Consider the following 12384-nt stretch of genomic DNA (forward strand, 5'->3'; position numbering starts at 1 on the left):
CCTCTCTTTCCTTCTGCCTTCTTCTGAACAATCAGTTTTGTTAATCAAAATAAGAAAAGTAAATGGCATACTGTCCTAATACCCCTTCATTTCACTGAGGTACCCTCTCATTTCACTGAAGGACCCCTTTATTTGTTTAAATCAACTGCTTACGAAACTGGAATTTGAAAGCATCTATATAGGTCTGTATTTAGAGATGGAAGTAAAAGAATCTCTTGCAATCTTGCATGGCTCTAAATTATGTACCCCCCTCCCCCCCCCGGTTTTAATTTGACATGAAGAATCCCATTCAAGAAGAGCAAAGTTTAAAAGTTGCCCCATAAGTAGGAACTTTGCTTGTTTTTATCACAATAAATCCCAACACAATTGTGTTTTTAAGACAATAAATTCAGAAATAATAGGAAATAGAACCCAAAAGATCTCAGCCAGAACTAATTGTGACTAATATTGTGTTTTAATCTTGTATGCTGCTGCAAGGCTATTTTATGGTTCATTTTAATGTTACTGATTTTATTGTGTATTTTTAATTTTGTAAGCCGCCAAAAGATGGTGACCGTGGGGCTGGCAGCACAGAAGTCTAAAGTCTAAATAAATATAAATAAATAAATACAGCAGGCAAGTGCTACCCTGTTCTGTTATACTCCTTTTCCCATGGAGAGATTGGTGCTCCCTGCGAGACAAAATTGTTATTAATAGTCATGAGCCTCCAAATAAACGCTTAAATTATAAACATCATATATTATTACAGCCTTAGCAGATTCAGAAAGATTAGAAAGAATGATTTTGTATAGAAGATCCTACGCCAAGCAGTTTTGTAATGTGCCTGTGCTATTAACACCATGCAGACGGCTTTAGTTTTGGCTAGCCGAGAAAAATACAGGGAGTATTCCCCAGCGTGCTTCTTATGTTTTGTAAACCCATTCTTAAGTTAGGTTTTGCATCCCTGATGAACTCGTTTCAATCACAGGTAAAGTGAGGGTGGAGGCCTATAATGAGTTCCTGCCATTGCAATACACTACAGAAAGGCAGAATGCTGGTTTTGCCTTCTTCGGCTTGAGCCATTGGAGCAAAGACTGCACTCCAGATATTTAAAAACAGTGGTCCCCAACCCCCGGGATGTAGTCCGGTGCCGGGCCGCGAAGGCCTCGGTACCGGGATGCAGCTCCCTCTCCCTGTCCCCTCCTGCAGTGAGAAGCTCGCCGGGCCACAACCAAATCGCCTGCCGAAGCAGCATGCTGTCGGCGTAAACACGCATGCGCAGACCAGTCGCACATGTGCGGACCAGTCGCACATGCACATTTGCTCCCGGCGGGGCCACAAACACGCATGCATAGAGCCGCCGCGCATGCACGTTTGTGCCCCCGCTGGGAGCACAAACACACATGTGTGGCATGCCCGCACATATGCGTTTGCGGCCCCGCCTGGGGCTAACGCACATGCACGACTGGTCAGCACGTGCGCGCATGCGCGGGACAGCCATGCATGCGCAGGGCCATGGGTCGCCCTCTCCCCTCACCCATCGGCAGCGGTCCGCACCGCAAAAAAGGTTTCGGACCGCTGTTTTAAAAGATCAGCTAGAATGAGGAGTAGATAACCTTTTTATTGACGTGAAAGCTACTGTAGTCACAAGCATATTTATCCATGTCCACTGGGCAGAAACAGTTGTATAGTCAAGATTCGCACAACCTGTGAACCACCAAGTCTAATGCGGTCCCGGTAATGTCATATAAATATGGTTTCCTCGTGCTTGGCTACTCCCACTTGCATTTTTGCACTTTCAGACAGACAGGAAAACATAGTTTACTGAGCTGTTTTGGGGGTCTCTGAATATAGAAAACCAGAAAAAGGAAACCAAAACCCAACCTGAACAGAAGTTGGGAACCCAAAAGTTGAGCTGCAAAACGATATTTAAAAATAATCAAAATATTGATTAAACAAAGTGCACTGATACAATGTATTAAAAACAAAGTAAAAACAACACATATCTATGTGACAGAATAGACCAAACACATTTTGACCGACAGGGGTCTTCCTCAGTGGTCAGAAAGCTTTTTCTGGCACACATGGAAATGCAGTCTTGGTGTAAAGTTAGGCAAAAGCTGAGAGTTGTGGCCTCAGATAATACATACTTGAGAAGGTGGGCTCCAAATCAGATACTTTAGAAACACCAGTTGGGGCTACACTGAACAGATTTTTCTTTGCCAGCCAGCCAGCCTTTAGATTTTGATCTTCTACAAAAGAGCATGTCACACAATAATTTGACCACTGAGGATGACCCCTGTGGGTCGAAACGCATTTGGTCTATTCTGTCATGTGCAGTTAGATATGTGTTGTTTTTACTCTGTTTTTAAAACATTGTATCAATGCACTTTGTTTAATAAATATTTGAAATGATATTTTTGATGTTGTTTTGCAGCTCAACTTTTGGGTTCCTGACTCCTGGTCTCTGAACGTGACCAGTATTTGTCTGGCTGAGTTACAAGTGATACAGGCCTGGTATGGTTGAATGTAAGGTGTACCACCCGCATATCATTTTAACATCTTCCTTAGTACAGAGACATGAAAAGGAGCAGATTCTTGATATGCATACTTTGAATATTTTGGGGGTGCTAGTAGTGCTTTGATAATGTTTTTAAGCCCATACATAGCTTATTTCAAATGTTGATAATTTATTTTGTTTTTATGGTCTTCGTGGTATTGGTTTTTTCTATAAGCTTCCTTGGGCTAGTCTCTGGAGAGATGGCATATAAATTCCCTAAATATATCAATAATGGAAAAAATAATGGAAAAAGTTAGATTTGAATGGCTGCAGGGATTTGTGAATTTTCCAGAAGTTGTTGCTTTGTTCTCAACCTCTTAGAAGATGATGTCAGGCTTAAGTGCTTGTTTTTGAAGTTAAATAAAACATGGTGTCAAGACTCCCAGGAACGGTGGGTATTTCAGCACCACGTCAGCATAACTTAGCACAGTCACTTTGGTAAATAAGTGAAACTGGTCTATTGATTGCAGAGCAAGCGTGACTGCCAAAAACAAATTGAATTTGGATTAGACAATGAATGTTCTATTGAACATTTCCACGCCTTAAAAATTAATGTTAACCGATCGGGAAGAAGGACATCTCTTCTTCTAAAATGTGCATTTATCTTGGAGTGATTCAGTTTTAATTGAAAGAGCACAGTCCATTTTTACCTTGATCTTCAGAACTAAAATAGCACTTGGCACAGAAGCCCTGAATGCAGAGCTTTTATTGGCTTTTGTGGCATTTTATTTCTCCCCTTTTTGTGGACTTGGACTCGTACTCTTCCACAATTATTTCAAGATCTGTTTTGACACCACCCCCAGCCCCACCCCCGGCATCCTTAAACATACAATGCTATCATCGACTGAGCTGTACTCATCTAAGTCCACGGAATGGGTTTAGATTTGGGATTGTTCGCACTGTGATTTTGTCCTGAATTTCTTAGTTGCTACCTCCTGTATCCCAGAGATCTGATGAGGGGGGTTAGGTTTTTTGTTTTTTTATTAAGATCTCAAGTTTGCACCTATAATATAAAGTGAATTTCTGTGGGTTGGCTGTGGTGATTACTAGGACCACCAAGTGCTCCAAGGGATTTCCTGGTTCCACATGGAGTCTGGCATCTCTAGGGCCCATTATGCACAGGGGGGATAGCGCACATTCGTGGTGGAATGGCGGCGACTAAAATCACCGATAACGCACGGAGCCGGCTGCAACCGGCTGCTGATTCAGTGCATGCCATTGAAAAAGCCGCATTAGCGAAACATGGAAGAAAGTGCAGCTTCCAGGTGACCGGGGCGCAGCCAGAAGCGGCGCCGGGGTCACTGTGTGCATAATCGGTTACTCTGGGTTTTGCCGCTGTTGCGTCCCATCCTGTTCATATGCGGTTTGCTTCGTTTCTTCCCCCTCCGCGTTTTCCATGTGACCCGAAATTGCTGTTTCGGCGGCCATGCATAATGGCCCCAGGTCATGCACTGTACATTTAGGTTTCCACATATAGAGGATAAAACAAGAGGTTTGCGAGTGGTACATCCTATGGGCTAGTAGATTTTCCATGCATTCCACTCTAAGCAGCTGATTTCAATGGATTTAGACGGGAGTAATTCTGCATAGCAATGCTTTGCTGGTAACGAAATTCATTTGCAGGGAATGTGTATTCTTTGCAGATAGTATCCTGACAATACATGCATGACAGCTAAATGGCTTATGGTGTGTATGTGTTAGGAACCCGAAGTTTGAGAGAGAAAAAAAGAGATTAAAATAAAATGATTTGTTATCTAGTGCAGTGGTCCCCAACCTTTTTCAGGCTGAAATTTTTCAGGTTGGGGACTGGCGGCAGCAGGGAGGGCAATTACCTGGCCGCGCATGCCATGCATGTGCTATGCGCGGCCGAAAATGTGCATGTGCGGCACTTTCACACATGCGCAAAAGTGCTGCGCATGTGCGTTTTCGGCCATGCATGCGAGGCCCTGCTTCCCTCCCCCCCCGCAGTAAGAAGCTTGCCGGGCCGCAAGCTTGCGGCCTGGGAAGTTTCTTACTGCGGGGGGGGCAGGGAGAGGGAGCCGCGGCCTGTGGTTGGGGACCACCGATCTAGTGCACATAAATCAGATTTAAAATACATTTATTTATTTATTTATTATTAAATGTATATACCGCCCCTCCCGAAAGCCAGCTCAGGGCAGTTAACAGCATAAGTTATAGAGAGTTAAAACTATAAAACAATTAAGATTATTTATTAGTATAAAAACCAGATAAGCAGTTATTTAAAATCCCATCACCATCCGCCATCTAAAAACATACATTTTCATTTACAGCAAGCTAAAATGTTGTATATACAATTTCCCATATTAACATCATTGGTTGCACATCATATGACTAACAACCAGATGCCTTTTGACCTTAGGGTCTTCTTCTTCGGTCAAATAAATACACACACATATGGGTCCTAAAAAGTAAAGCTCCAAACACTGTATATAGTCCTATTCTTTTATATGGAGATCACAGTAAAAGATTACAGAATCCAAGAACCACCATTCTGTCTTGGGCCAAGATTCAGTTCTGCACGTATATTGTCATATATTAGCCGAAAAGAAAAGATGTATACATGTAATCACAATGTTAATTAAACTGTTTCTATAAATAAAAACTCCATACTGTAGATGTCGGTTGTAATATTCAGGTTTCTCACATACAAGAGAGATTTATCAAAGTAATATTCAGTTTTCTTATGTAAAAGACAGATTTATCAAAGTTTTAAGCATTTCAAACTATTTATGAACAAATTGGCATTTTGATTTAATTGGCGGCTAGAAGTAGGCGGCGGTTGTGTCTAATGAGACCAAAACAAAGATATGCTTCAAGGATGTTTCTCTGAAATTATAACATTATCAAATAACATGTCTTTTTGTTTTTGAAGCATGCTTTCTGCAAAGGAAGCATTTTATCTTTATGCAGAGGAGTGAAGGCACCATTTACCCTATAATATTTAACCGCTCCACTCATCTTCTCTTTTTAAGATTAAAATTACAGGCCCCAAATTGCAAGTTTTGATATTTGTTTTTGTTTGATTGCCTTTGGCTCTTTGGTGAACTCCCCTGGCAAGCACTGTGGGTGTCTATAAAGAAGCCTGTAGGTTTGACTATATTAAGTGTTACAGTATTCCACAAAAATGACTCCAGCGATTGTCCCCATCAGTACTCTGCAATTTTCACTAAGCATGTCCCCCCCTTTCCCCAACATGTAGAAAAGGGTCAAATCCTTTGCCTCTCCTATCCCTCATTTATCTTCTTCTTTTTTTCAGGCTTGCAAGCTTTAAAAAATAGCAGTAGCATTCAGAATCATTCTGTGACCAGATCTTCTGTACGTTTCTTGAACCGGTTCCTAATAGTTACCCCAGTGAACCTCCCCCCACCCTCACCTCCCAACCATGAAGTGTAACTTAATATTTTACAAGATGTTTGTTTTCTTCCATTAGGCCAAGTATAGGACATAGCTTAAATATTAACATTGGAGAGTGTTTAGATTTCATTACCATTTGATCTATATATTTTACTGACACAGGCGGATGAAAATAAACAGCTTGTAACATATAGAGTTACAGACCGTGTTTTTGTGTGGATTTAGGGGAGCCTGTGATGGATTAAGGGCTTGCAGTGGATTCGTTTTTCACTAACTCGGTTAAAATAACTATGTAATCATTATTTGTGCTTAGTTTGAGATTCATTTTCATAATTTACCAAGGGATTTGTCTGCATACATTTCGATAGTTAATGGCCCTCAGTTGATTGAAGTTCCTTTTCAAGAAATTGTACACACGAAATAACAAAATGGGTGGATAATGAGACAGCAGTAAAACCGAATTGTACCAAAAACAAAAGTAGATTTATGGGAAACAAATGTGCAAGATGTCATCTTTTGCTGAAAGAACCATAGATACATATACACCTCATCAAGACGGGGACTTTAGTTGTGCTTCTGGGACATGCTGTTCTAAATTTGCCGATTGTTGCTGTGATCTCAAATGCTGTGGGGTTTGGGGGGGGGGACGAAATCTGTAAAGATACAAGATTAAATTTTCCATGGCCATTTTTGCAGATAACAGCCCGGCGACAATGGAAACATATTTATGATGAATTAGGTGGTAACCCTGGAAGCACAAGTGCAGCCACATGTACTCGAAGACATTATGAAAGGTAAGATAACAAATATTAAAATGCGTGTTTAATAAAGGGGGGGGTCATTTGGAGAATGTTCAAAGCCTTTTGGAAAGACTTTGGTGGGTGGGGTGAGGGAGAGAGGGAGACTTCTTGCAGAGGAATAGTAAGTATTCCAGCACCAGCCCAGCCCTATAATATACTGTAATTTAAACCTCCGTGTGTGTTTGTGTGTGTGTGTGTGTGTGTGTCTGATGGCAAAGCAAACAAATCTGTCATCTGATTTTCTGTTTCATACCTTCATTTTACTCTCGCTTCTCATTTTAGAAGCTGTTAGAAAAGAACAAAACAGACAATAGCTTGAGGAAATCATAATTATGAATTGGCGTGTGATGGTTTGTTTTGTTTTTAAAAGCCTGCTCCAGATCTGTGGAAAGCAATCTGGCCATTTCAAATTAGTAAGGGTGTTCTTACCATTATAAGTTGCGGGGGGCCGGGGGGGGGGAGAATTCTTTGTCCCTGTACCTTTAATGTTCTCTCCTTCCCTTCCCGCAGCTGACAGCCATTTATCTTTCTAAAGTGCAACAGACTCACTATTTTATAAGCATTGATTTTATACCCTTTTCTGAGTTAATAATAGTTTCCAAAGCTTTGGTATCCAGGGTACATCAGATAACACGATACAGTTGTGATGCATCCTTAGAAGAATTCTGAGAAAAATGCGAGCCATTAATAAAATATGTGTGCTTTCAAGCTCTGAAATAAGCAATGTGATCTCATGCTCCAGATCGCTAACTAGCTGCCTTTAGGGGCCAAGAAAGTGTTTTGTTTATCACCATCTACAAGTATGGCATGTTTTTTTTTTATTAGACACACAGGACATACATGCTTTATTCGAAGGGTGAGCTCTTAGCCATCCCAATTAAAGTGACAATTGCAAACTTAAATCCTGGTGTGGAAAACACCACTCTGGGTTGGGAAATTACTGGGAGGAGGAGCTTGGGGAGGCCAGGGTTCAAGAAAGGAAGGGGTTTCAGTGGGGTATAATGCTACAGTCTGGCTTCCAAAGTGCCTGTTTTCTCTAAGTGCTTGGGGAATAGCAGGAGTTGTCCAACTACCACATGGAGACTGGCAAACCCTACTTTCTACACACAACGGCCACCAAGGTGTGGCTAACAAATTTAAAGCGTATGCGATGAAATCACATTTTAAAACCATTAAAAAACAACAACCAAACAACACCACATCATTAAAACATTTAAAAGCGGAACAGGAAAAAACACACAGAGATTTAAAAAACATCAATTAAAATGTTTAAAGCAGTCTGACTATAGCACAACCAAGAAATGGAAGCCTGGATAGAGCCATGGAAATGAAAGGATCCACAAAGATAGGAATGGACTGTGTTTTCTACAACTCCTATTGCAATCCAGCAGCCCATGGGTACAGTTCAGAAAGAAAGTTAGTTACTTGGTCCCACAGAAATCAATCATGCAAAAAGCCTCTTAAATCCCATTGATCACTGTGGAGCCTTGGCTCTATCCATTGTAATTGAACTTATCAAGGAGGGGGGAGCATTCAGTAACCTGCCTGTAGATTCTGCGCATGCGAGCTTGCGCCCCCTGCTGGCGAAAACACGCATGTGCGGCAACTGCGCATGCGCGTTTTCGCTCAGCTGCCGCATGTGCTCGGTGTCTGGGCCGTTGGCTCTCCCCCACCCCCGGAAAGGTTGGGGACCGCTGGTTTACAGTGTTATGATGCTATATCATTACAGCATATGCAAAAAAAAAGAAAGAAAAGAAAGGAGGTTCCATCGCTAGCCAAGGACAGGACAACACATTTAGTGTGCTTGAAACATATTGAATAACACTGTTAAGAACTGGTGTATTCAGTTTGAAAATTGCCTGCCATTTTTTTTAGCAGGCGACTAAGAAGGAGGCAACAATGCCGTTCCCCAAAATACATCCAGACATTTTTACAAAAAGTGCATGGTGACACATCTAATGTGCTTCATAATTGTTGAATGTTGTTGTTGTTAGGTGTGAAGTCGTATATGACCCATTGCAACCCCATGGACAATGATCCTCCAGGCCTTCCTGTCCTCTACCATTCCCCGGAGTCCATTTAAGTTTGAATAACTGTTATAAATCGGTACATCCAGTTCAACAATAGCAAACGGAATACTATTTACATTAGGATTTTGTGGGAATCTTCACTGGCCATTTCCGTAGCTGGCAACTAAGGAGGACCAGGGGATCTTTGAAATGGCAGCAACCCATAATGCATCCAGCCTTGTTTACAATGTTACATTATAACATTACTGCATACGTAATGTTGTGCGCATGCACAAAGGTTCCAACGCTCACAAGGCAAGCGATGACACAACCCCTTTTCAGAGGAAGTGTGGAATACACGGGGAGGGTCAAATCTTAATCCACAAAAAGAAATCCCTGACATAAATGCCCTTTTGTTGAAAGCGCGCCACGAAGTGGGAGCATTAGGATGGGATGGTTGGGCGCTTCGGTGTCCGAAGGAGCCATTCGCGCCTGAAGCAGTGAGCCCCTGTGGGGCTAGCTGTTTCTGGCAGATGCCGAAGCGCCCAACCCTAGATTCAACTCTCCTGGGGGAAAGCAGCAACACTTAGGAGTGGAAAAGGCCCAGGTTTTCAATAGTGGCACCAAAAGCACGTTGAACTTGTAGTGTTCTTAAAAGCAGTATCTGGCTTAAGCCAGTTTGGTGTAGTGGTTAGGAGTGCGGACTGCTAATCTGGCGAGCCGGGTTCGATTCTGCATTCCCCCACATGCAGCCAGCTGGGTGACCTTGGGCTCACCACAGCACTGATAAAACTGTTCTGACCGAGCAGTGATATCAGGGCTCTCTCAGCCTTCCCTCCCTCACAGGGTGTCTGTTGTGGGGAGAGGAATGGGAAGGCGAATGGAAGCCGCTTTGAGCCTCCTTCAGGTAGGGAAAAGCGGCATATAAGAACCAATTCTTCTTCTTCTTCTTCTTCTTCTTCTTCTTCTTCTAGGCTAGTGTGGATTTAAAGTACAAAGGCAGATGAGGAAAGAAATTGAGAATTCAATGCCCTGAAACTGCCCCACACGTTAAATTGTCTTGTCTTATTCATTTATTTATAATTTATAATTTGATTTTTATATCATCCCTCACCACAAGCGGGGTTGGGACAATTGATGGCATTGGTTAGTTTTCTTAGCAAATATTCTACATAAGTTCTGGAGGACAAAGGCTGGATATATTTAGCTCACTTGAGGAGGTCCCTGAGTTGTGCGATTTTGCTGTGTTTTCCCTGCTGGTTTTAACAAACAAACGCTTGCTGGCATTAGACTAAAGCTCTATTAGAAACAGTGTAGAAAGATCCTCTAAGCCATTTGAATTACTGTTTTTCGTGGTTCACTGTACCTGTGGCTTGTGTATCCTTTGCAATTCAGCCTCCAGGTTTAATTGCCACTGTCCCTTTAACAAATCGATCCCAGGTAACAGATTCAGGAAGGACATCTGCCCGAGACACAGAAGAACTGCTGTCAAAACCAACAGCATTGCTCTTTTAAACTTCCAAATCGTGTATAAAAGCTTTATTGGTTAAGGCTTCTCCCCCAGATTAAATAAGTAGGCTGCAACTGATTTATGAATGTATCTATGCTTAATTGTATATGTCTAATATCCTGTGAGCAGTTTCATTTAAAAAACCACGAGGATGCTGCCGGTGGGTTCAATAAGTGTTATTTTTAGATACACATTGCAGGCTTTTCTCTCCCCCCACCCTTTTTTTTTTTAATGAGTTCAATAATGCAAGTCCAGGTTGGTTAGGTTTTGTGTGCATGTGTGTTTTGTCAAATCAATTGATGTTTTTTTTATTTTATTTAAAAGGTAACAGGAATTGCATAATGGCCACGAATGCATTCTTGTCGCTGTAGGGCTGACTGGTCTGAACCTGCCTTTCCGATTGGTTTAAATCAAATCAGCCCAAGTGTTTAATAAAAATGTCTTTGTCAGCCCAGTTTTGCTTCCAAACCTATTCATCTCTGTCAGTCTTTAATATTAGTGCCAGGCTCTTGGCCATAGTCCATTAGGACTGTTCTTAATTGCTCATGTTACAGATGATTACCAATATAAAAAGCATTAATGTTTTCCCATTGTGGGTCTGTTGCTATGTGCATGACTCAACACTTGCAAAGATTACAAGCTGCTGCTGTTATTTTGGTCACGAGGCTTGAATTCTCCTCTGTAAGTTACCTTGGGTGATCACATCAAGTGAAAACAGGCTGTACTCATGTTATGAAGCTGAAGGAGCTTTGATGCTGGTAGAACTTCTCGTACCCAGCAGCACAAGTCTGCCTTTCTGAAATTCTTCCCGGCTCGCTTGCCAGAGCCCTGACTCTCTACCTGTTATCATCAGGAATTAAACAAGGACAAAACATATACTGAAAATGGCTAGTTTCCCCCTAGAACAGGGGTAGTCAAACTGTGGCCCTCCAGATGCCCATGGACTACAATTCCCATGAGCCCCTGCCAACGGTTGCTAGCAGGGGCTCATGGGAATTGTAGTCCATGGACATCTGGAGGGCCGTAGTTTGATTACCCCTGGAGTAGTCCATGGACATCTGGAGGGCCGTAGTTTGGCTACCCCTGGAGTAGTCCATGGACATCTGGAGGGCCGTAGTTTGGCTACCCCTGGAGTAGTCCATGGACATCTGGAGGGCCGTAATTTGGCTACCCCTGGAGTAGTCCATGGACATCTGGAGGGCCGTAGTTTGGCTATCCCTGGAGTAGTCCATGGACATCTGGAGGGCCGTAGTTTGGCTACCCCTGGAGTAGTCCATGGATATCTGGAGGGCCGTAATTTGGCTACCCCTGGAGTAGTCCATGGATATCTGGAGGGCCGTAATTTGGCTACCCCTGGAGTTGTCCATGGACATCTGGAGGGCCGTAGTTTGGCTACCCCTGGAGTAGTCCATGGATATCTGGAGGGCCGTAGTTTGGCTACCCCTGGAGTAGTCCATGGATATCTGGAGGGCCGTAATTTGGCTACCCCTGGAGTTGTCCATGGACATCTGGAGGGCCGTAATTTGGCTACCCCTGGAGTAGTCCATGGATATCTGGAGGGCCGTAGTTTGGCTACCCCTGGAGTAGTCCATGGATATCTGGAGGGCCGTAATTTGGCTACCCCTGGAGTAGTCCATGGACATCTGGAGGGCCGTAGTTTGGCTACCCCTGGAGTTGTCCATGGACATCTGGAGGGCCGTAGTTTGGCTACCCCAGCCCTAGAATGACATCCTTTCCAGCGTTATGCAGAAATAGTGATAGCAAGTCAGGTGTGGCTCTCAGTCAAGGGCTTTTTTTTTTTAACTTTTGCACAAAAATGCATGCTTGCCAGCTTCCCTGAGTAAAGAGGTGCAGTCGTGTAAATGAGCAGAACGTTGTGATTTTCATCAGAAATTTTAAAACAAAGCACACAGATGACAGGGCGCTACATCGCCGTGCTTTTGAGAGCACGGATGTCTTAAAATGCAGTTTTAGAAAGCAAACGGACTGTTCAGTCAAGTCAGGTGCCCACTTTAAACCTTTTCTACCACTGCAATATTATATGGGGAGGACTTGACCCTTTTGTTGGTTGTGTGTATGCTTCCGCAAGATAAATCGGAGGAGCTATAACTTCGCCTGCCACACAGGATTAAGATAAACTGCTAGTGGTAC

General features: G+C 42.8%; 1 protein-coding gene across 3 annotated transcripts in view; it reads left to right on the forward strand.

Moving 5' to 3' along the window:
• The window catches only part of ARID5B (AT-rich interaction domain 5B), a 259355-nt gene that overhangs the window by 217215 nt on the left and 29756 nt on the right, over positions 1 to 12384 (forward strand). For all 3 annotated transcript variants that reach the window (XM_077350726.1, XM_077350725.1, XM_077350727.1), the window contains one exon: positions 6611 to 6708. In XM_077350726.1, the coding sequence (XP_077206841.1) occupies positions 6611 to 6708 (98 nt within the window). The remainder of the gene's footprint in view (positions 1 to 6610; positions 6709 to 12384) is intronic.

This window comes from Paroedura picta, chromosome 8 (assembly GCF_049243985.1).
Source record: "Paroedura picta isolate Pp20150507F chromosome 8, Ppicta_v3.0, whole genome shotgun sequence".
Taxonomy (NCBI): domain Eukaryota; kingdom Metazoa; phylum Chordata; class Lepidosauria; order Squamata; family Gekkonidae; genus Paroedura; species Paroedura picta.